Genomic DNA, 26,004 nt, shown 5'->3' on the forward strand with positions numbered 1-26,004 from the left:
TTTGGTTTTAGCAGAAGGAAGGTTTCTGCTGGAGTGCCCCAGGGGTGCCCCAGGGGTGTCCTGCTTTTGAGCCTCACCTTTGTTGATGCTAAACCTTGGACCGCCACTTGATCAGCATAGAGTGAAAATCAGGGTAACTCAGGGGCACCCAGGGCCCACTTGGAGTGTTCTGAGTCCTCTCACATACGAAAGGACCATGACCCATTCTGTCGCTGTCATCCGTTCCTACGCTTAGTGTTGCATTACACTATGAGACACAGGGGGCTTGCCGCTTGGCCGCATGTCCAAGGTCAGCCCAGAAACCCTTGACCTAGAAGCCTGTCTGCCTCATGCTCCTTTCCACAAATATCTGGGTTTGTTTGTGCCTCTGCCTGTTGTGCTCTATGCTCTTATGCTGTTTTCAAGAGTGTTGTCACGAGTCTGCTGCAGACACACAGAAGAATTACACATAAATAAATGAATAAAACAGCCCTACGGAAACCAATGCTGTGTGGCATCAATTTGATTCTGTGTTGAGCGATGTCGTAAATAACTCAATGTAGCTTTGTGGACTATATCAATGTTGGTACCAATCATGAGTAAAGAAACAACTTTGGTGGTAATTCATTTTTTCTGCTCTTTCATCATCATTTTTACAGTAATATAAAAGCGAGCTGTGTGCATGTCTATTGCAGGCTGCAGAAAGATAAAACACAACAGCTTGTCAGATGCAATCACAGTTCAGTATATTTAGAAGTGTCTGACGTGGGAAGCTGTCCGAGATGTATTAGGGGTGAGTAATCCTTGGTTTTGGGAAGATAATGTAGGTGTTGATTAGGCCAAGGAAGGAAAGGAAGGAGGGGGAGCTGCAATCTGCACATGTAAGAAAGGTTGATTCTTGTCCTTCTGTTGTGTGTCTATAGAAAGGATCTTTAGAAAATGGGCAAAGAAAGTAATAAACGATGGAGGTCAGTAGGTACGATGAAGTAACATGAGTGACTTTGGGGTCGTCCAGACGTGCGGTCAGGGGCTGGGATACCTGCTGTTTCGTAAGCTATTCCCTCGCGTGGGAGGTTTAACACGGCCCAGATATGAGCAAGATCTGAGTTAAATGTTAATTGGAGCTAATCCTGTAGGACAGTATCTGGTGTAGCTATAGCCAGCTCCTTCAAGGCTGAGGAAACACAGTCAGCTGTAAGGACTGCTCTGGAGCATGAGAACAGGTACCCCAGAGAGAACCAGCCCACTGGATTAAGGGAACTGACATTTTTTATATAATTTATTTATTGACTGAACTTAAAGAAAGATGGATCTAGACGAAAGTCAGAGCACGATTGAAGAGAAAACAAAAATTAAGATTGCACCAGTATTACAACGGCTTTTGTGGTGCAGGTTAAATGGGATAATGAAGGCGCGCTAGAGATTGAACCAGGGAACCTGACATCAGTTAACATTTTTCCTACGGTGCCTTGCATATGAACTGTATGTTCTTTTTTTCTTACATGTCAAGGCATGCAGCCTAGCTGGTGATAAGAAATAGACGCAAAAGATGTATATAGCAAGGAACTCTTCCTGGGTGTGATCCACCCCCCATTGGCCAGGAAACTGCATGTGCAGTTTAGACTAGGGAATCTTCCTTTATTTGCACACACAAGCAAATGGGACAGAGAGAATACGTCGGAGTGTCCTATCTGTAATTACAAGCTTGAGTCCGAAGTACATGTACTGTTTTTCTGCCCTGCATATCACTTGCCTCGCAAACGCTGGTTGATCCAAATTTGCAGAAACGTAGTCTTCGTGCGCCACAGAGAGGCATACAGAGTGCTAAAATATGATACGCACCCCCCAATTGTGTTTGCCGTGTCACGCTTTTTAAACCATATGTGGCACATACGGCGGGGTTTGATTAAGAACCACCCTGGGGAGTTTTACGTGTAGGAACTGCAAAGGTCCACCTCACTGCAAACACGATTAGGGCTCTCTGTCTCAGGTTATATGTTTTTTGTTTCTCTTTTGTTTTTTTTGTATTCTTCCAATTCTGTAAATATTATAGCTTGTGTTTTTATCAAATGAGTGCTTTTATTGGATTCTAAAAGTGTATGAGGACACTTGTGTTTTAATTGCCTCATCGTTGCAGAAGCTGGAGAATCCCGTCCCAAGTAGGCAATTTTGATACAGGGAATATATAATTGCAAATGCTTACTATTTATATGTATTTTATTGTTGCTGTGATTTTTAATTATGCACTTTTATGGCCCTAGTGGCAGACATAAAGTTATTATTGAATTGAATTGAGAAATAGACTTAGGGGAATGCTACAGCGAGTTACTGGAGGGAGACCCCAGTGGACGCGCCTGCATTATAAGACAGTGAGAGGAGGCTGAGCATCTCGTGGGAGCTCTGCTCCAAAGTTACAAAAAAACCTGCCTGTAGAATAACGTATTAGATCACCACAACCGACCCCCATCAGACACACAATGAGGCCACAAAACTCCATCTAATCTTGTCTCAATGCAGGTTGTTTCATCTGTGGAAACTCAGCATCTGGGGGAATCAACCAGTAAACCTTTCAAAGGCCTAATTCTACCCCCTCTCAGAGATGCACACAAGACACGGGCTCCGTTCCTCATAGTAGCTCTGACCCCAACTTACCCGTGTTCGTCCCATCTGCACACGATCTCTCGATGTTTGGCTTCTCCCTGCATTAGCTGGTACAGGCCGACGGCAGCGTGCCCCACCTGAGCTGCTATCTGAAACAGAGTACAGAAAGGAAGTCAGCTAAGCTTGGCATGAAGTGGCCTGAAAGATGGACTGCAACACGTGACTCGGATACTATGCCTAGTACATAATGTCTATCATCTTAGCTCAATAGTTTCTGCTTTGTCAAATAGCACAAGAACTCTTTTGGTAATGGCCACCTTCATGGAAATATACTACAGGCAGTTTTTCAGCGGCCCCAGAAAAATTCCAACCTAGAAGGCATAAGATGCTGGTTCAAAACACCTAGGCCTTGAGTGGAAAGCAGCCAAGAACTACTTGCCACATCTCAATACTGCTTGCAGCATCACAGTACTGTGTGCGGTATCGCAATACTGCTTGCAGCATCGTAATACTGTTTCCTACATCTCCATTTTGTTTGCAGCAACGCAGTACTGCATGCAATATCGCAATACTGCTTGTCGCATGGCAATTCTGCTTGCAGCATTGCAATACTGCTTGCGGCATTGCAATACTGCTTGCAGTATCGCAGTACTGTTTGCCGCATTGCAATACTGCTTGCCACATTGCAATACTGCTTGCAGTATCGCAATACTGCTTGTCACATAGCAATTCTGCTTGCAGCATTGCAATACTCCTTGCGGCATTGCAATACTGCTTGCGGCATCGCAATGCTGCTTGCTGCATCGCAACACTGATTGCAGCACCGCAATACTGCTTGCTGCACCACAATAATGCTTGCAGCATCGCAATACTCCTTGCGGCATTGCAATACTGCTTGCGGCATTGCAATACTGCTTGCGGCATCCCAATACTGCTTGCAGTCTTGCAATGTTGCTTGCATTATCGCAATACTGCTTGCAGTCTTGCAATGTTGCTTGCATTATCGCAATACTGCTTGCAGTCTTGCAATGTTGCTTGCATTATCGCAATACTGTTTGCAGTATCGCAATACTGCTTGCTGCATCGCAACACTGCTTGCAGCATCGCAATACTGCTTGCCACATCGCAATACTGCTTACAGTATCGCAATACTGCTTGCCACATTGCAATAATGCTTGCAGCATCCTAATACTTTATGCAGTATGGCAATGTTGCTTGCATTATCGTAATACTGTTCGCCGCATTGCAATTCAGCTTGTAGTTATCAGCCATGGGATCAATGGAGGGCAGGATGGAAGGGAAATGCCATGATTTGACTCGTCATCAATCAAAAAGAACCAATGGAAATACAATAAAAACAACAATATACAAAAAATCTGTTTAAAGGCAAATTTACACTAGAAAATACATATCCCAGGTGCACCACCACGGTTAAAGCTATCTAGGCGCAGCAACACAGCCTCTGGACTGCGCATTCAAAGTAAGCAATCTGCTGGAGATTTAGGGGCTCATCTGGGATTTTGGCATAGGGCAGGGTAGAAAACAACCGGGCAGCACTGCCCTATGCCAAAGTGAAAGGGCAGGAATACACTTACACAATACGGTGCATTCCTGTCCTTTCCCCCTGCACCTGTGCCGTTTCGGCAGCCTAGAGCCAACGTAGGTACCCCTGCACCTTGGTGCAAGGAGGCCGCCGTTGCATGCAGGACTGGTTTCATGCAGGAAGGGAAACATTGCTGCACAAAACCAATCCTAATAGGCGTTTTCCTTTTTCTATGTGTGCTGCAGAATGCAGAAAGAGGAAAAAACAAGGAGAAATAAACACATTCCTCGTTATCCAGTATTATGGGTGTCTTTCATAGATTCACATGCCTGAATCATTCCCCGTCGTCGAGACGGGAGCCTCCGGTACATAGAAAAGTAATGTCCTATAGACATACATAGAGAAAAGAAGGCCTAAAGGCCTCACCTTAGTAACATATCCTTGTCCTTTTGTAAAAAGGACCAAACTCTAAACAAGAGCCAATCAGCTATCACCTCCCTCTAGAACCTTCCTGGCAGGAGCCTCAGTCCCTCAGATTTTCTACCGCACGTTGTGCTAAGGGAGTCTCCTCTGAGCTCTGCTCAGATTCTGTGTTTATTTTCACTTCATTAAATAACTTTGCTTTTCTACTATGGATTATCTTCAAATACATTCTTTAAAGAAGGTCTGGTAAGGAGAATAAAGAATTTTATTTTAGAGCCTGTGCTTCTTGTTCCAAGAAGTTGCTCTGCTCTGTTTCTCACACTGACCGCAGGCCAAAGACTGCAAGGTATGTCGCACTTTCTCAAGTAAGTTTTTGAGATGTCGTGAAGGGCGACTTTTAATATGGTTAAGACCAGAAAGGAGGTTTTTTATTTTCTCCAGTTAATGTGATGAGGCGTTGCCCTCAACGTCTAGGAGACCACAAAAGAGAAGAGAATCTCCTCAGACTGATTCCTCAGGGGGACGTCCTGAGAAGGCCCTCAAAAAGACCACTCATGGGTCTTATGGGCGCAGTCCTTCAAAATCTCCTCACTCTGTGGAAAAGGAGAGTAAAGGACTTGCTTTTGGTAAAAAAATTATATAAAAAAGACGACTTCTGAGCCGTCAAAATCACCTCCTCTGATCATGGGACCCTTCAGAAAGGGCGTCTTCCTTGCCTCCTGAGGTAAAGACTAAGAAGCCAACATCGTCAACAGTATCGTCGACGGAAAAAACCATCATCATTGCCTATTACAGCCTCTTCATCTACGATGGCGTCATCTACGATGGCTTGTCGACGACGAGAGCGTCAACAACGACGTGAGCGTCGACAACGACGAGAGCGTCGACGACGACAGCGTCGTCGACGAGAGCGTCGACTACGACGAGAGCGTGGACGACGGGAGCGTCGACAGCGTCGACGAGAACGTGGACGACGGCCTCGTCTATGTCTGCTCGTCTATGACTGCTTGTCTACGGAATCGACGAGGGCCTCGTCTACGACGGCATAGTCATCGACGACCTTGTTTATGACTGCTCGTCTATGACGGTCTGTCTACGGCGTCGACAAGGGCCTAGTATAGAATGGCCTAGTCTACGATGGCCTCGTCTACGATGGCCTCGTCTACGACGGCCTCATCTACGATGGCCTCATCTACGATGGCCTTGTCTACAAAGGCTAGTCTACGAGGGCGTCGGCGGCTTTGTCTACGACGGATCGTCTATGACTGCCTCATCTATGACTACCTCATCTATGACTGCTCGTCTACGACGGCATAGTCTATGACGGCGATCTGCGAGGGAAAATCCGCCAATTCTGGAATTTCTTATAATGTGGTAGAGAGGGCTGCTCCACGTTTTAAGATCTCAATGACCTCTCAAGAACAGGCCTGCTTCTTGTATGACTTCATAGAATCTCTCAAGAAGGCAGTAAGGTTAATACCGATTATCAATTACCTATAGTCAGAAGGGATAAGGGTCATGCAGAACCCCTCCTCTGTATCACCAGTGATCCCTCAGTTGGATAACAAGTATAGGGCGCCAGATACAGCACCGGCGTGTTTAACAGGACATGCTACGCCGGACTCCGTAGTGACACAGGCGGCCCAGAAGAACTCCAGGAATCCTTCGGCCCCTTTGTCGCTTCCTCCTGATGATAAGGAAAAAGAGTGGACAAAATTGGGAACAGGTTTTCCTCAATGTCGGCAATGACGGTAAAAACCGTGAATGCTCTAGCGCTCTTGGGACGCTATCATGGACAATGGTGGGCACACATAGCCCCATACCTGTCGGAATTACCAATTCATCGAAAGAGGAAGTAAAAAGGATTCTGCTAGATGGTGAAGCATCGGCGTCAGAAACTATAGTCTGCGCGATGGATATCGCTATGACAGGGTTCCGCCAGTTGGCTGGAGCAGCAGTCTTGCGGCTCCAAGGATGGCTAAAGGCAACCTCTTTCAGTCCTGAGGTGCAAACAAAGATTTTGGACAAGCCATATGATAGCCAGCTACTATTTGGCACAAAAAATTGACGAAGCAGACACTGCGAGAGCTTTGGGCATTCTTCAGTATAAGAACCAGTCCTTTAGTAGAAATAGAGGAAGAGGACAGTCTTCCTACAGAGGAAATTATCAATACAGTCTTCCTGCTCTTCAGGCCAGAGTAGACCGCAATACCAACAGCGCCAACAACAGCAAAACAAGCAATCCTCTTTTGGGAGGTAGTCCTTTCATGGTAAAGGACAGCGGAAATGACAAAAATCTACGGCTGCTTCTATGACAGATCTAGATTATGCTGCAGATAGGAGCAATAGGGAGCGTACCTCCATCTCGGAAGGGAAAAGGGTTTTATTCCCGCTTCTTTTGATCCAGAAAAAATACAAGAAGTGGAAAGCAATCTTGGACCTCAGGGCCCTCAACAAATTCCTAAGAAGCAGTTGTTTGGCATGGTAACGATCCAGGAGGTCTTGCGACTACTGTAAGAGAAGGATTTTAGGGCGTCCGTAGACATACAGGACGCTTACTTCCATATCCCAATCCACAGGAATCACAAAAAGGTACTTGAGATTTGCAGTAGCGGGCAGACACTTGCAGTTTTGCCCTTCGGGCTCAAGTCTGCACCGAGCATATTCACGAAATGTCGTACCACGGTGGCGGCATGTCTGAGACAGTGCCATCACCAAGTCTTTCCGTATCTAAATGACTGGCTGGTCAAGGCTTCATCCTTAAAAGATGCGTCCAGGTCTTCCAACGCCTGTTTAAAGCTTTTCGATTGCTTGGGTCTCACCCTCAATCAGGAAAAAATCGGTCCTACAACCTTCTCAGTGCATCAGTTTCCTAGGTGCAACCCTGGACACACGGTCGGCAAAAGCTTTCCCATCCAGAGAGAGGATGAACAAGCCCCTTGCACTAGCGGCTATAATAGCCTCGAAGAAAGTCTTGACAGTTCGCCTCTTCAAATCCTTCCTGGGGATGATGTCAGCGTGTATCCTCCTGATTCCTCACTGTCGACTACGAATGAGGAATCTACAGGAGGCGCTCTCAAAGCAGTGAGTCCAATGCACAGGGTCATTCGAAGGCCACATAAAAGTGAATCCTCAGATGGTCGGAGCCCTTCAATGGTGGATGTCATCTCAAAACCTGTCTCAAGGCTTGTCATTCCTGCTTCCGGCTACTCCTCATATTGCCACAACAGGCGCCTCCTTGGAAGGCTGGGGAGCTTTTCTTCAAGAGCTACAGATAAGCAGGTAGTGGTCTCCTATGGAGAAGAAACTACATATCAATCTGCTCGAATTGCGGGCGGTCTTCCTGGCCCTTCATGTTTTCCTGCCAAGAATCAAATATTCCCTGGTGCTCGTCCGGACAGTCAACACCACGACTATGCACTACCTCAACAAACAGGGAGGGGCACGCTCGCTGACACTCTCTCGCGAGTCGCATAAAAATCTGGAATTGGCTCATACTCCACAATGTAACCCTAAGGGCGGAATATGGCCCAGGCGCGGACAATGTGCTCGCCGACGCGTTGAGCATGCAGAAAACATTGTCACACAAGTGGGAGCTAGATCAACAAATTATCGACCAGATCTTCTCCAGATGGGACACGCCGCAAATCGATCTATTTGCGACGAGAATGAACGCCAAATGCCCACACTTCGCAGGTTGGCATCCCCAGTCAGGGTCTCTAGGGAAAGCATTTTCCATCGCCTGGCGCAAGCGTCTCTGAGTACGCCTTCCCGCCATTCCCGAGGCTTCCTAGAGTCCTCAGGAAAAATTCGGTGGAGCCTTGTACTCTAATTTTAATAGCCCCAACTTGGCCGAGGTAACATTAGTTCAGAGCTCCAGCGTCTATCCCTGGAGCCGCAGATCCACCTGAGGCAGTATCCATCTCTGCTCACAATGAACAACATCCGGATCTGAAGTCTCTCAGGTTAGCTACCGGGCTCCCGAGTTCCGAGAGTTCCACAATCTGAATAATTCCACAAGACTGTAGGGACATTCTTGCTAGAACAAGGGCAGATAGAACGACCAAAACGTATTCCCTGAAATAGAAGCGCTTTTGTGTTTGGTGTGCAGATCAAAACATTCGGCTTTTCTCCTCCTCACCGGAGCAAATCTTTTCTTATCTATTACATCTGGCACAGTAGGGCCTAGCCCACTCCTCCATTAAAGTACACTTAGCAGCAATATCTCGTTATAAAAGAACTTCAACGAGTCAATCTCTCTGGTCAAGCAGGTCGATTAAGCAATTTCTAAAAGGATTATACAGATCTTTCCCGCCAGTGAGTGTGTTGCCACCTGCCTGCATCTCAATGCGGTTCCTAACCAGTTCATGAAACATCCGTTCGAACCAGTACACAGAGCTGATCTGAAGTATGTCTCGTGGAAAACAGCACTCCTCCTGGCGCTCACATCTGCAAGGAGTGTCAGTGAGCTACAGGCGTTTTCAATCCAGGATCCTTTTCTACAGTTTTAAAAACGACAGAGTAATCCTGAGAACCAATCCTAGGTTTATCCCAAAAGTCCCGTCGGACTTCCACCTAAATGAACCTGTGGTTCTGCGTTCCTTCTTTCCAAACCCAAGCATGGCAACTGAAAGATCGCTGCATTCTAGGGATCACAACAAAGCTTGAAGTTTTACATTGACAAAATGAAAACATTCAGGAAATCTAACCAGCTCTTCGTAGATTACAGCAGACCTAGGAAAGGTCTACCACTTACCAAGCAGAGCATCTCAAGATGGATTTCTGCAGCCATTGCTTTCTGTCATGACCAAGCTGGACAGCCATTGCATTCCAAAGTGAGAGCGCACTCCACAAGAGCTATGTCCACTTCTAAGGCACTCTTTGCAGGGGCGCCAGTCATTGGCATTTACAGGGCGGCAACATGGAAGTCGCCGCATACATTCACTAGGCACTACTGCCTGGATACGGAGCTGAGGAAGGATGCAGTAGTGGGACAAGCAGTGTTCAGCTATATATTTCGGTAAGGTGAGCCTTCCTCCGTCCCTCCATCCTACTCTGGTATGCACATTTCTTTACTAATACTTATTGTGGAGGTCTAATGATGGTTCATGCTCGCATGATGTGTATTATCTAAGGAATAGTATATGCTGTTCCATCAGAAATGTGCACTCTGCATTGCTTGCTACTCTGATTCAGGCATGTGAATCTATGAAAGACACCCATAATACTGGATAAGAAATGCGTTACTTACCTGTAACTGCAGTTATCCAGTATTGGTGTCTTTCATAGATTCACATGCAACCCTCCCGCCTCCCCTGGAAGGACTCACCTAACTCTCTCAGTGATACGCCTACTTAGCTTAGTGCGTACGAAAATCTGAGGGACTGAGGCTCCTGCCAGGAAGGTTCTAGAGGGAGGTGATAGCTGATGTTTAGAGTTTGGTCCTTTTACAAAAGGACATGGATATGTTACTAAGGTGAGGCCTGTGGAAAATTAGTACGGTCTGGTAAACATTATCTGCGCCATCTTGCCTTTTTCCCCTGATGCCACACTTTTTGTCGTGCGCACCCGCCATTTTAGGTGCCTCGATCAGAACAACCCTTTTGCATGCCACTGGCCCCCAGCATAGCCCTCCTCCCTCACAAAGCCCGCACTCTGACAACCCCCGCTCGCACATGCCTTGGGTCATAAACCCCTCTTCAGCGCAGCTCTGCCTCAGAACCCCATCCTGTCCCCAGCGCGACACCTCCCTTCCTTCCTTTCATGGTCCCAGGCCCTTTTTTGATACAAATCCCCTTTTCCTGTGTGCCCGTTTGTCTTCCTCGTTCCCAGGCCGACACCTAGCTCTGCCGATACTGTTCCTTGCCCCTCCCCGTACAGTAGAAAGCTTCCCTCATCAAAGGACCCCCGAGTTGATCAAAGCCCTCACCCTATGAGATCCGACCAAACCCCCACATTCCATGAATCGGCGGAATGTCCAGCTGCGCGGTAGTCATCACCTGTTGTGACCGGGGTGAGGACTTCAACTGTAAATGTGTGTGGGAACGGGCCTGAAGGGGAGATTCGGAGGATATCCCTCCGTACATCAAAGCATTGCCAAGAATGTGTTGTATGTAATAAAGCAATAAACCTGTGTATAAGAGGCCAGGCCTCAGAGATGCGGTTAGAGCACCTCATGACGATACCTGCTGTCTGAACTGATGTGTTCTCCTCCGGAGAGAATAAACCTTGTTTCCTGCCTTCCCGTCTCCAGCGCCTGCCTCTTCAATTGATTAATATTTCGTGGGTTAAAGAGGCGATACCGCCGGGCAAATATCGATTGTCCCTGACGTAGGTTTAACAATTGGCGTCCCAAGCGTGGGGCCCATCAGCGACTCGTGGATCCAGTGGGAGAGGTCCTGACGACAGAGTGAACGACTGCAACGATCGGGAGAGCTCTTGCCCAATAGACCCTCGTCTGGCAGCCGATCATCCGAACTTCCCTGGTTCCGAACAGACCTCTCCCGAGTGATCTACAGTCCTGACTGGGAACCATCAGGAGTGCTGCGAGGAATACAAAGAAAAGAGGACGATCGGGCGCTGGATTCGGAAGACAAGAAACTGTCCATACGGTCCGGGTAAGGTCGTGTAGACACGACGAAACACGAAATAATTGTTTAATTGTTCAGAAAATACTAGTATTACTCTTTGTTGACCTATTTGGAGATTCACTGTCTGCACACGAAGAAACAGTAGGCTCTTTCTCTTTGCAAACAGTGAAGGATAGGTAACGCAGCCAGCGTGCCTATCTTTCTCCCCCACTGATTGTTCATTTGTTCACGAATTATTTTCGGGAGATTTCCCCCTCCCACACTGATTAACGGTTTTTTGACCTCGAACTACTGTTCGCGGATTGTTTTCTGGAGATTCTCTGTCTACAAACAGGAAAGAACAGGTTCCCCTTTGCAGATAGTGAAAGGGTAGAGGACGCAGACCTTTGCGGATCTACTTATTCTCCCCACTGGTCGTTTATTTATTGTTTTGATATTGGTTCATTAGGTATTCACTGCCTGCAAACAACGTAGAATAGAAGGAGTAGTTTCTGTCCTGTAACTCCAGTTCTGTAGTAGGGGTATCTCTGTTATAGTCATAATCTAGTGAATAGTCCCGCCCATGTGCGTGGACCCCGGAGCAATCAAAAATAATCTCTTACAGTGTCAAAAAATGCAGAAAATGCATAGACACTTAAGAGAGAATTTAAAGACAGATAATGCAGCCAAAAGGCTACACTGTCCAGTACTTCAACTAGAAATTTCCACCATAAAATCCACAAAACAGCAAAGCCTGTACAGATTTCCCTTGCTTAACAGCAAAATCCCTCAGGAATGATAGAGAGAAGAACCTGGACAGACAAGCCCCATAGGCTGCCATTATGTGGCTTAATTAGGATACTGTGCCTTTAAGAGAACCTTCCAGAACCTTCTCTCAGTATCCCAGAATGCATAGCAGGTCCAACTTAGCCTCAGTTCTTTTCGAGGGCGTAGGAAACGCCAGACCTGTAGCATTATGATCATGAACAACACTCCACCGGGGAGGCGGGAGGGCGCTTATGACTATAACAGAGATACCCCTACTACAGAACTGGAGTTACAGGACAGAAACTACTCCTTCTGTAGTAGGGGATCTCTGTGTATAGTCATAATCTAGTGAATAGAATGGCAAGCCCATCCCCACACCAAGCGGCGGTGGAGAATAAAATAACGCCACTACTGTGCGAACAGATTCCGCAGCGAAGCCTGCCCAACCTGAGCGTCTGCCCTGGCATCAGTGTCCAGGCAGTAATGCTTAGCAAAGGTATGGACCGACTTCCAAGTGGCCGCCTTGCAGATCTCTGCAATGGGAACATTACGGAGCATAGCTGTCGTAGCAGCTTTGCCCCTGGTGGAATGAGCCTTAGGCTTACCTCCTAAGGTCTTATTAGCTTTGTAGTAACACAACTGTATGCAGGACACAATCCACCTCGAGATGGACTGTTTAGAGGTAGCAAGACCTGTCCTGACTGAGCCATAATTGACGAACAATTGGTCTGACCTACGAATATCTTTAGTCTTATCAAGATAAAACTTCAGCACCCTCCGCACATCCAGGGAATGTAAAGACCTTTCCGCCGGAGATGAAGGATTCTGAAAGAACGTAGGCAAAGTGATAGTCTGATTGATATGAAAATCAGAAACAACCTTGGGAAGAAACTTAGGGTGAGTACGCATAACAACTTTAGCATTATGAAATACAGTATAAGGTTCTTGGCAACACAATGCCTGAATCTCACTCACCCTGCGGGCCGATGTAATGGCCACGAGGAACGCCGCCTTCCAGGACAGGTGCTGCAACGAAGCCTTATGAATGGGTTCAAAAGGCTCCTTCATCAATCTGGACAGCACCACATTCAAGTCCCATGAAGGCGAAGGAAGCCTGACAGGAGGGAACACTTTCTTCAAGCCTTCCAAAAAATCTTTGATCACAGGGATCTGGAAAAAGGAAGTCTGTGAAGGGCCTTTCCTGTAGGCAGTCAAAGCAGCCAGATGAACCTTAATGGAATGGACATTAAGGCCCGACTGCGCCAGATGAAGCAGATATGGAAGGATGACATCTTCCTTGCATGACGTAGGGTCATAGTTCTTAGACTTGCACCAGATGCAAAACCTCTTCCACTTGTAAGCATAGGAAGTCCTAGTGGAAGGTCGCTTAGCCTCCTTCAGTATGCCCATACAATCCTCTGGGAGATTCAGATGGCCATATTGCACTATTTCAGGAGCCATGCCGCCAAACTCAAAGACGAGAGGTTGGGGTGCACCATCCGCCCCCCGAACTTCGTGAGAAGGTCCGGCCTGCACGGCAGCTTCATGTGAGGAAGGAGAGATCGGTGAAGCAGGTCCGTGAACCACCACTGTCTGGGCCATTCCGGGGCAATCAGAATCATTCTCGCCCTGGATTGAGACAGCTTGATGAGAACCGCCGGAATCAGGGGAATTGGTGGAAAAGCGTACAGAAAGCTGTTCGACCAGTTGATCCATAACGCGTTCCCCAGCGTCCCTGGCTGGTAGTACCTGGAGGCGAAGCCTCGGCATTTGCTGTTTTCGGCGGTGGCAAACAGATCTACGTCTGGAGTTCCCCACCTTGCGAAGACTTCTCCTAGTACTTCGTCGTTTATGACCCATTCGTGGTTTTCCTGCACGATTCTGCTCAGCTCGTCTGCCTGAACATTCTGCACACCTGGCAGATGGGTGGCCGTTATCGACAGTCCTCGAGCCAGAAGCCAGTGCCAGATCGCCTGCGCCTCCTGCGACAGAGTGCGCGATCTCGAGCCCCCCTGCTTGTTGAGGTAATACATCGTAGTCGTGTTGTCCGTCTGAACAAGCAGAGAGTTGGTCTGAAAGGACGGATGAAAGGCCTTCAGTGCCAAGTGAACAGCTCTCAGTTCCAGGAAATTGATGTGGTACGTGGACTCCGTCGGGGACCACGTCCCTTGAATTTGCAGATCTCCGGAATGCGCCCCCCAACCTAGGAGAGACGCATCCGTCACGATGGTCTGTGTGGGAATGTCCTTGTGGAAGGGAACGCCTCTGAGGAGATTCTCCTTCGAGCACCACCACTTCAGAGACTGAAGAGCATGTAGAGACAGTCGTATCCTGTCGTCCCAAGAACCTCTCCTCTGGTCCCACTGATCCTCCAAGCACTCCTGCAGAGGACGCATCTGTAGCCGTGCGTGAGGAGTGAGAAAAATGCAAGAGGCCATCGATCCCAGTAGAGAAGACACGGTCCTCACCGTCGTAGACGGAGTTTTCATGAGAGCCTGAGCCTTCCGAACGAGTGATAAACGTCGCTCTTCCGAAGGAGACACGCTTGCTGACAGCGTATTGATGGAGGCCCCCAAGTACTGGATGCACTGCACCGGAATCGGGACCGACTTGGACATGTTGATGTGCAACCCCAGCCTGTTCAAGAGAACGCACGTCTTCTGGAAGTGTGCTCGAGCTTCCGAGAAGGAGGAGGCTTTGATCAACCAATCGTCCAGGTACGGGTAGACAAACACCTTGTTCTTCCTCAGGTGTGCCGCTACCACTGCCATACATTTTGAGAATGTCCTGGGTGCAGACTTCAGTCCGAAGGGTAGCACCGTGTACTGATAGTGATTGGTGCCGACTTGAAAGCGCAGAAATTTTCTGTGTTTGCATGCAATGGGCACGTGGAAGTATGCGTCCTGTAGATCTATGGCACACATCCAGTCTCCCCGTTGCAGCTGAGGGTAGATCTGATGCAACGACAGCATGCGAAACTTTTCTCTGCGAATCCACTTGTTTGCCTGCCGCAAATCCAGAATGGGCCTGAACTCGTTTTTGTCCTTCTTGCGGACAAGAAAGAACCGAGAGTACAGACCTCTTCCTCTTTGAGACAGAGGTACGTCTTCGATCGCCCTTTTCCTTAGCAGAACGTCCGCCTCCGTCTGAAGCTCGCGCAGTTGATACTGCGAGCTGACGGGAGGAATCGATGGAGGAGGGCTGGTGAAACGTAGACTGTATCCATTGCAAACAATATTCAGCACCCACTTGTCCTGAGTAATTTTTCTCCACTCTGCCAGAAAAAGTTGAACGCTTCCCCCCACCGGAGCGGGTAACGGACGAGGGGGAAGTAACAGCTCAGGGACGGGACCCGGCCGGGCCCTTGGTCGCGGTAGAGGACTGTTGACGACCTCTACCACCCTGTCGCTTCTGGAAGGGCTGCCTGTACTGCTGCTGCTGCTGCCGCTGTTGATGTTGACCAGCAGACTGCCCCCTTCCACGACCCTGCGCCCCAAACCGACGCTGGTACTGTCGGAAGGGTTTCTTTTCCTTGGGCTTTTCCAGGCCCACTGCCGTCAGGGTCTCCGCTTCGGCCTTCATCCTGGCCATCTCATCATCCGCGTGCTTCCCGAAGAGGGTATCTCCGGAAAACGGGAGATTCGCCACGCGTTGCTGTGCCTCCGGTTTCAACGATGTCAACCTGAGCCAAGCATGGCGTCTCTGGTGAATCCCGTGGCAATATCCGTGCGCGGACAGCAACGATATGTCTGCTGCAGCGCCGATGGCCTGATTAGAGACCAACATCCCCTCCTTGACGATCTCCACAAAGTCCTCCTTGCGGTCTCGAGGGACGAGGTCTGCGAACTGCTCCATCGAGTCCCAAAGGGACCGGTCGTAACGTCCCAGCAAAGCCGAGTCACTGGCTGCCTTCATGGACGAGGCGGATGTCCCACACGCCTTGCGACCAGCAGAATCGATCCACCGGCTCTCCTTGTCCGGAGGCACCGTGGACGCAGGGGAGGCTTGTGATGATGCCTGGATCGTGATGAAGATCCGCGGCCACTCCTCGATCTGTCCCGTCTCCCCGAGCGAGACCTCGACCTCTTGGGCCTCGGACGCTCCTTCGGCCTCCCAGGGTCAGGAGCTCCAGGCTTCTTAGGAGTCTTCTTCGGAGGCGTCGGGAACTTAGGCATCGACACCTCCCTCGGTGGGATCGGGGGTGGAGGGGCAACCGGACGCGGGTCCCGCGGAGCCGGCTTCGGAGGCGGGGTAGGGGCCTTCGGAGGAGGACCCTTCGGCACAGCAGGCCGCGGAGGAGGCGTAGACGGCTTCATCGGAGTATCCACCCCGGAATGCGCCGGTCCCGGCGAGCCATCACCTCTACCAGAGAGTGGGGAGCCCCCCACAGTCCTGGGCCTGTCCTTAGGGCCTACAGACGCTGAAGACCGGTGTCCAGACGACGACCGATGTCCCCTCGACGTCGAACGGTCCTTCGGCGTCGACCGAATCACACTCCTCGACGTCGAACCGTGTCTTCGTCTCGACGTCGACCCCGACCAGATCGACGAGCCACGAAACCTCGACGACGGGCGATGGTGCCTCGACGGCGACCTCGACCTCTTCGCCGGTCTCGACGTCGACTTCCTGGATCGCTTCGACGGCGACCCTTTGGATCTCCTCGACGTCGACCTCTCCGACCTTCTCGACGTCGATCTTCTCGACCGTCTCGACGTCGGCCTTTTGGAATGCTTCGACGTCGACCTCTTCGGCGCCGGAGATGCCTTTTGTCTCGACGGCGACTTCGACGACGAGGATCCCCTCGACGACGATGTCCTCGACGGCGAACGGCGGTGTCGCCTCGACGGCGAGCGCCGACGCCGGGCCCTCCGATGTCGATCACTCGACGCCGACAGCGACGACGAGGATATCGACACCGGCTTCGACGGCGGCCGGAACACGTTCCTCGACGTCGACGGGCGACGTTTTCTCGACCCAGAGCCCTGGGGAGACCTGGAACTGGCCGTTGACCGTCCCCTCGACGTCGTGGTCAGCGCAACTGACCCAGACGGAGACCTTGGGCGCGGGCTGGTCTTCCTGCCCCTGGGGAGCCCCCCAGAGGCCTCAGCATGGGTAGAAGGAGCCCCTCCTGACCCACCTCGTGCCTTCAGCTTCCTCTCCTCAAGCCCCTGAAGCCTGATCTTCTTCCTCTCCTTCAGGGTCCTTCCAGAGAAGCTTCTGCAGATCCTACACTCCTCAGGGATGTGGGAAGAGGGAAGGCAGAGAATACAGACCTCATGGGAGTCTGTCTTGGCCTTCTTTCTTGAGCACTCAGGGCACTTGTCGAATAATGCAGGCATTATTGGACAAAAAAGAGTGCAGAAACACAGAAAGAAAGTCACCAGAGTACTTTAAAAGTACCAAAAATCGAAATCAGTGTAAAACACCAACAAAAACCCTTGAAAGGGAGAGCTCAATGCTCCAGGGTCCTGCTTGCAGGAGCCGGAAAAAAGAACTGAGGCTAAGTTGGACCTGCTATGCATTCTGGGATACTGAGAGAAGGTTCTGGAAGGTTCTCTTAAAGGCACAGTATCCTAATTAAGCCACATAATGGCAGCCTATGGGGCTTGTCTGTCCAGGTTCTTCTCTCTATCATTCCTGAGGGATTTTGCTGTTAAGCAAGGGAAATCTGTACAGGCTTTGCTGTTTTGTGGATTTTATGGTGGAAATTTCTAGTTGAAGTACTGGACAGTGTAGCCTTTTGGCTGCATTATCTGTCTTTAAATTCTCTCTTAAGTGTCTATGCATTTTCTGCATTTTTTGACACTGTAAGAGATTATTTTTGATTGCTCCGGGGTCCACGCACATGGGCGGGACTATTCACTAGATTATGACTATACACAGAGATCCCCTACTACAGAAATATTCTGTCTAGTCTTTGCGCACAGTGATAAGATAGGCAGTGCTGACTTTTGTCCCTCGTTGTGAGCTGTCATGTCTGTCTTCTCCCCACTGGTCGATAGCTGGTTCAGCCCGGACCGTTTATTAGAGGTGGATCATCTAGCTCCGCTGGAAGGCACCCCTAATAAAGACATGTTCATAAACTATGGATTAGTTACCATAGCCTATAGTAAACTGTGGCACAGGTATACCAAAGAAAGTCAAGAGAAACAGTGGCCACTGATAGGATCCTTCGATCTTGATAAAATAGAAACGTTAGAAATAGCCCTTCGTGATAATAAGACAACGCCTATTATGCTCGACTGCCTCGGTATGTGGCGCAAAGAAGCAATGCAACGAAAGAAAAGAGACGAGGACAGAGCAGGTAAAGGAACATATCGACAGGACGACCCCAGGACACAACGTCCCGAAAGTAATCCCCCGACACTACGCACAGGACGGCCAGACTTAGGGCAAAACCAATGTGCTTTTTGTAGATATGCCGGGCACTGGAAAGCCCAATGCCCGACTCTACTGAACGTGAGTAGGAGCAGAGGACCGACAGGAATAACAGGCCGGCAGAAAGGGAAAAGGCGCGAGACAAAGACGAATCAGACTGACATGGACAGGCCAGATAGAACCACCACGTTCGATTATGCCCGATGGCACAGATTTCGCCAGGCCGATTTCAGCGACATGTTCGAGTCCTCATAGACCAAACAACGCTAAGACGGGAAACCCAGTCTAGCTCTAAATTAACAGACGACAAACCCCGAATAAAGCAGAAAGAATAATGTACACACATGATCAAGCATCCTTACGTTTAGCCAAGTAGGGAAAAGTTTAGGGTATTTCGAGGTAAGGGTTACACAAGTATCCTTCGCCGAGAGGACTAGGGATATTGCCAATGTCTGAAAACCTACTACCTCCTTTCTTCCGCATCCTTATAGGCATATAACTAAAGCCTGCCCCATTGCTCTAACGATAAGTATGCGCAGCATACAGAAAAAGATAATTATGGCAAAAAAAAAATAAAAAAAATAAATAAATAATAATAATAATAACTGTTTTATGTTTGTCTTGGGTCTTTTGTATATAATACTTGTACTGTCTCCCCGTCTGAGTTTGTGTGTACGTGATGCATGAATCTGCGTCATCCCTCTGCCTGTGTTTCCCTGTTACTTAAACTTCTGTTAACAGAAGCTTTAGCATGGAACAACCTGGAAAGAAAGGAATGGGAAAACGAAATCCGTAGGCCACTGATGAACTTGAACTTTTATTTAACATAACGAACAAGAAACAAATAACAGTACGTAATAATAACACCTAATAATGCCCTAACAACAGAAAACGTTTGAAACAAGAACGGTAAACTAGAAAATGAAAGTCAGCAGAACATTCGCCCCCCCCCCCCACTCTGGAACCTTCCAAGGTAGGGCAGGGTTACGGCTACGCCCAGCCGGCAGCAACCCATATAAGGCGGGTCCTGCTGCCAACAGTCGGCCAGGAAATCGTAACATAGGGTGGAGCCGGAGGAGAGACAAGGGCCAGCGGGACCCAGCCAGGGGATCACCTTGACCACACCGGAGAGTTGTAGGGAGGGGAATGTCTATGTCCTCGACCCCCTCTCTCTCTCTCTTCCCCAGTCCGGCCACGGTGGCGCGTGGGAGTTTCAGGTAGTCCCGCCACATGTCTTCCCGGTCCGGCCACCAATGGCCAGGGACTGGGGCCAACTGGATCCGGCTGCAGCCGATGAGCCAAGGAACCCGTTCATGGGGCCAGAGCAAGGGGCGTCCGGCCGACATCCACCGGAAGCCCGGCCCAGAGACGGACGGGACATTTTTTCCTTTTCTCCTCCGTAATGGCAGCGACAACGCGCCAGGCGCCACTTCTTTCTTTTCTCCTCCGTAATGGCGGCAGCAACACGCCAGGCGCCACTTCTTTCTTGAATAATGGCTGCGACAACTCTGGAGGGGGGATGTCTTGTACATACCTCCGCGAAAATTAGTCCAGGTCGGGCTGGGAGGGAGAGGCGACGCGGACGAGCCTCTCCCACCTCCACGGATAGGAGGTTTCCCAGCCCCCGGCCCAGCGCCGAACTCCTCCAGCCAGGCGGTGGTGCCGATACTTGCGCAGCACCGAACATGCAACGGTGCCGATACTTGCGCAGCACCGAACATGCACCGGTGCCGATACTTGCGCAGCACCGAACATGCAACAGCTGCGCCAATACCCGCACAGCACCGAACATGCACCGCAGGTGGCCATACTTCCGCAGCACTGGACATGGGTTCACTCCAAAAGGTCTCCTCCACCCTTGCAGACTCGACGAAGGGCGGCTGCTGCAGGCCTCAAAATGGCGTCTGGGCCCCCTGGAAGGCGGGTCTCGGCCGCTAGAGTAACTTTGAACAGCAATGTAACTCGGGCGCTTGCCCACCGGGGCACGAGCCCCCACCTCCGACAGCACCCCCACAGCCTTGAAGATTCTACAAAATTTGAATTTAAAAACATTTATATAGCGCACTTTTACCATGCGGTTTCTTGGCGCTGTTGGATTGTGAGGAAGCAGGCAGGAGCGGAGGGGGATTTAAGCATTGTAGGCTCGGGAAAAGAGGAAAGTTTTGAGGCCCTTCCTGAACTCGATATAGGAAGATGACATACGGAGTTCCGAGGGAAGGGAGTTCCAAAACGCAGGAGCAAGCACTGCGAATTTCGTACCGCCAGTCTTTTTCTTGCTGAAGCGGGGAATGGTTAACAGAGCCTGATGAGTAGACCTAAGCTCTCGTCCAGGTATGTAGGGGGTGATGGCAGAACAAATAAATTCCGGGGCGGTGCCCATTTTAGCCTGAAAAGTGGTACAACCAAGCTTGAACAGGGCACGCTCTTTCACCGGCAGCCAGTGCAAGGCCTGCAATAGGGGGGTGACTCGATGGTATTTGGGCAGGCCGTGAATCAGGCGGGCAGCCTGGTTCTGCACCAGCTGCAAACGGCGAATGGCGTAAGCTGGAGCGCCGTTATAAATGATGTTCCCATAATCGAGGCGCGAAAGCACCATAGCCATCACTATAATTTTTAGGGCGGGTAAAGAAAAAAAACGAGAGATCTTCCTGATGATTCGGAGGGAAAAGAAACAGGAGGAAACAACCGAATTAACCTGAGAGTGAACAGAAAGTGAGGGATCCAAGAAGATGCCGAGGGTCTTGACCTTGGGGACTGGGAGCGGGGGAACACCAAGTGAGGAGGGCCAGTGAGAAGGGGACCAGGGACTGCAACCACCTCTGGTCAAGACTAACTCCGTCTTGTCCGGGTTGAGTTTGAGGTGGTTGCAGTTCATCCAGTCTTGGATGAGCAGCATGACAGATTGGACATTTGAAGCGGAGGAGGAAGAGTGGGAAAGGGTAAAAATTAGCTGGAGGTCATCGGCGTAATTAAACACCGTGACCTCGGGCTGCTGTAACATAAAAATAAGGGGGTAAATGTATAAATTAAACAAAAGAGGGGAGAGGGAGGAACCTTGGGGGACTCCACATACAACCTTACGAGAGGCAGCGGTGAAACCGGCAAGGTGGACAGCCTGAGCCCTATCACTCAGGAAGGACTTAAGCCACGCGAGGGCCAGGCCCTCTATGCCCGCCGCCTTGACACGGGTGAGGAGGATGGAGTGGTCCACCGTGTCAAAAGCGGCGGATAGATCTAAAAGAATGAGGGCCTGGGGGAGGTTGGTATCAATGCCCTCGCGTAGGCTGTCCATCACTGAGATCACTACCTTCTACGTAGAGTGGAGGGGGCGAAAGCCCGCCTGCCGGGGGGAGAGGCAGTGGTTGGTTTCCACGTAGGTACTCAGGATGCTGGTTACATAGGTCTCAAGAACCTTGGCCAAGTAAGGTAGAAGGGAGATGGGACGGTAATTGGAAGGGGTTGAGGGGTCGGCACCGGGTTTTTTAAGGATAGGGATGACTGCCGCAAATTTATGGGCAGTGGGAACCACTCCAGATTTGAGTGAGTCGTTTAAAAGTGTGAGGGGGGGGTAGGACAGTGTAGGAAGACTTCTCGCAAAATGCGGGCAGGGGCAAAGTCTAGGGGGGAACCTGACTTTACCTTTTGGAGCAGGGGAAAAAGTGTAGCTGTGGTCAGAGGGGGAAAGGAAGTGAATTTGGAAGTAGTGGCGGGAGGGGAGGGATTGATGAAAGCAGGGGAAGGGGGAGAGATATTAGCCTTGATTTTTGCGACCTTATCAACGAAGAAATCGTTGAGGGAGTCGCAGAGCGGTTGAGAAGGAGGGATCAAGGCCGTGGCTCTGTTAGATGAGGCAAGCTCATGTACTGTGGCAAAAATCTCTTTAGATTGAGATTCAGCTGCTAGTATCCTGTTTGAATAAAACAGGGTCTTGGCATCAAGTATGCTTTGTTTATATACTTTGAGCACAGAAAGGTAGATGGTTTTTTTGCCGGGGCAATATTCTCTTCTCCAGGCACGCTCCGCTCTGCGTGCGGCTAATTTCTTCTCCTTAAGGTCGGGGGTAAACCAGCGATTGGCAGCATGGGCACGCTTCACCGTGATCCGTCTCAGGGGAGCAAAGTCGTCGCCTGCCCGGGTCAACCAGCCATCGATGGTAGTCAGCTGGTCCGGGGCGGCGAGGCCTGAGAGGTCAGGGCAGGAGTAGGCTAGGGATGAGCAGAAAGATGGCATGTCAGCCTTACCCCATTTTCTAGCCCAGGTGTTCTTGGAAAGAGGAAGTTTAGGCACTGGGGCTAACGCGAGAGAGAAGGAGATAAAGAAATGGTCCGTCCAAGAGCAAGGGGAGATGACAGGGGGAGTAGTGGGGATATTTAGGGTCCAAACCTGGTCAAGCAAGTGGCCATGAACATGGGTGGGGCTGTGGACGAGGGGAGAAAAGTTAAGACTGGTCATGAGGCAGGTAAATTCTTTAGAGAGGGGGCTTTCAGCGGGATGGTTAGGCCAAAAATTAAAGTCACCCAACACCAAAAGTCCCAGGAGCCCTCGGCCCCTGCAGGTTTCCGGTGAGGGACAACTGCCTTGATCGCTAACGAAATAAGCATGACATAGCCACTCGTTCTGTTAGCATGAATTCTCGAACTGCCGAAAAGGACTCTGGTCCAACTGCCGGTTGTAGGAAACATTTTTTTCCTTGATACTACTTCCGGACGAACCCGGCCCCGCCCAAAATGGCGCCGGTAACAATAGGAACTTACGAACGCCTCGTGGTGTTTTCTTTTGCTAAAAAGACTCGATGTTCCGAGATATGTTATGATCCTTTGTACACTTGACGGAAAAGAGGGAGGATTCACTCGACGAACATATAAAAGGACCCCGTGAAAAATGTTTTTCAATGTACGATTCATTATGATATTATCATGTCTGACAAGTAACCTCGCTTATGACACACTCCCATGGTATACCTATAGGAATTTGATTACAACTAGTCCAACTGTGTTTCCAATTATGAAATGAATGCCCCTTGGTCCCTCAACTATTCGATAGACGCTTTTAGTTCCCTGCAAATGAATGAATGAACCTTTTTAAACATGTTTTTAATCCTACAAGATAGCCCCCCCCCCCCTCTACTGTACGCACTTTAGCCATTGCCGTATCCGGCCAACCCCGATCACACTGTCCTATCAACATGCTGAACGATTGTGAAAATAAAGGTTTTCGAAACTATGAACGGGTATTGCATGCTTTATTTAAATGTGGGATCGGCGGGAGAGTTTTTTTTCTGTGCACCCTACTCTGCTCTCTCTTTAAGGTTAATAGAAGATGGTTGCCCAGCCCCGGATGGAGGATCGAATCTAAGACACGACACTCTGCCGTCAAATATGCGACTGACTCAGGGACTCGCGCATGGAGAAAGACCTCGACTTCTGGGGACGGGTAAAAGCGAAACGGTGTAAAAGATGGAATATAAAGGATGGGTCAAGTGAAACGATGTAAATGATAGAATATTATAATGATACGACACTCAAAGGTACTAGGGAACAGAGTTGACCGAAGAGCTGATAAACCTTAAAACATCACAGCGTTGAAAGAGGTTTAAGGACCCCGATAGCTAAATACACCTACCAACTAGAAACCTCGCGCTAAGTGCTTCTGATTCTCTAACGTTTTCCTACTCACAGCCTATAAGGACACACTGCCCCCCCCCCCTTGGCTCCAGAAACCACAACCCCAGGGATTCTATCCCAAAGAGATAAGACGAGTATGAGGTAAGTAAAAGACTTTCGTACCCGTGCTTTTGATATGCTCGAATGTTGTCCCCCTCCCCTCCTTTTTCCCCCCTGCAGGCCACATCGGAATCACGACCGAGGTATGGTGAAGATCTGAAGCCTCGCCATGTCTGATACACGAAGCGGACTAACACTGCCTGGTGGCTCCTAAACACACCCACAAACTGCTCTTGTACCAAAAGAGCCAATAAATTGTATGACATGATGAAAGCGATCACCCTTAATCCGTGTTGCGTGAATGGACGCCTGTCACGTATGTCCGAAACTATGAGATGATGTTTGTGTATGACTGACGCGTTGACTTAACTGGTTAAAGGACCGAGAATGCAAGAAATGCGACACAATGGTGCCCTTTTTACTCGATGTATGTCCCCTGTACCCGGCCTAATGTTCGTCCATCCCAAACTGCATGCTTTCAAAATTCTAACACAGACCCGTAATGTCTTATGTTGTGTAATGCGCTGAATAGCCTATCTTAATGCACGGCCACTCCCCATGTCGCACGTGTACTATTTAGCCTGTTGTTGCACATCTCTCTCTCTCTCTCTCTCTCTCTCTCTCGCTCTTCCGAACGACTAGCACCTAAATTGGCAAACCGCCACCCCTAGTGCACCACCCAATTGGCTCCAAATACCACAAGTATTTGCTCAAAATTTATCCTAAATAAAAATCACCCTGACGCCGTGTCACTACCTCTCCTTTCTGCTAAAAATTGATGAAACCGAGATTTGGCCATAAGGGAAAGGACAGGTAAGACGACTGAGGTTCCCTAATCTGACCCGAAATAAGGGAACTACATGTCAGCGGCTCCTGTGTTATAAAAAGATGCCTCAGATAACGCGACCTTCCCCGTCCCGAATTGTCGCAATACCCAAACAGTAAAGGTGATCGAAACATCCTCATGTTCCCGGAACGCCCCCTGTTTCGTATCAGCTGCCCCAGACGAGAGTTATAAAACTGTCCCTCACCCCCGGTTGTAAAAGATGGGTCGATTTACGCCCTTACCACAGTTTTCTATGTCCCTAGTTGTTTCCCATAAGACCCCTGTCTTTTCTAATTAAGTAGTCAGGCCGTAAGAGGCTACGTAGGAACCAGAATGATGTTTTACAAAGTTAAAGATTAGACCGAAGCGATGAAATCATTGCAATGAACCCTGTTGAAAGCGAAAACGTTTAGTTGAAAGGCAGGATGCATTGATAGAATGAAAAATGTTTAGCCTATGTTCGTCCCTCAGCAAGATACCTGTCAGACCATGGTGATAGCACACAACACCCTTTTTAAATATAAAGCCCTGGAGAACGGTATAGCTTCGTAAGGCTCGTATTAAGAAGGTGGGTCTCCGTCAGAAGAACTGACGTAACTGTAATGCAATAAAAGGTACCAGATCTCGTCCCACGACCAACAAACACCAAAGAAATAGTTGTGAAGGAAAGTTATAGTAAATCCAGCAGGCCCATCATCAATCATTTATATGTTAGTTGCGAACCCTAATATAACGGACGTTTCCATTTTTTGCCTGGAGCTGGGAGAGAAATAGACTTATGTGATTACCTTCCTCTGCCAATTCTCTAAAGACTGTCTTTTCAAACTCATTTAAGGGTCCGACTGTCGGAGGAAAGAAGGACCGGATGTGGGAGCACGTGGCCTGACTACAGACTATGGAACATCTGCGACATTGGCCAAGGCGAGACCGCGACAGTAAGGAGCTGCAGGACGAGGCACTGTTTTCGACAAAACGAGAGGAAAGGGCTGACCTGATGCCCTTGCTCGATGTTCAATGTATGCCGAAAAGTCCCCGCTCTCTAAACTCGGTCATGAGCCCGCCTACCTGAAATTTTCCGTCCCCCTAGTCTGTTCCCGATCTGGCCCTGCTCCATCCCCCTTTTTCTCCGACCTACCCTAAAGGACTGCTCACACGCACATTTCTTCCATCTGAACCTTTTTTTGACAATCAACT

General features: G+C 49.4%; 1 protein-coding gene across 3 annotated transcripts in view; it reads right to left on the reverse strand.

The window, feature by feature from the left end:
* Positions 1–26,004, reverse strand: part of LOC144782482 (putative peptidyl-tRNA hydrolase 2) — an 88,101-nt gene that overhangs the window by 5,904 nt on the left and 56,193 nt on the right. For all 3 annotated transcript variants that reach the window (XM_078661868.1, XM_078661869.1, XM_078661867.1), the window contains exon 5: positions 2,632–2,729. In XM_078661868.1, the coding sequence (XP_078517994.1) occupies positions 2,632–2,729 (98 nt within the window). The remainder of the gene's footprint in view (positions 1–2,631; positions 2,730–26,004) is intronic.

Source organism: Lissotriton helveticus, chromosome 9 (genome assembly GCF_964261635.1).
Source record: "Lissotriton helveticus chromosome 9, aLisHel1.1, whole genome shotgun sequence".
Classification (NCBI taxonomy): domain Eukaryota; kingdom Metazoa; phylum Chordata; class Amphibia; order Caudata; family Salamandridae; genus Lissotriton; species Lissotriton helveticus.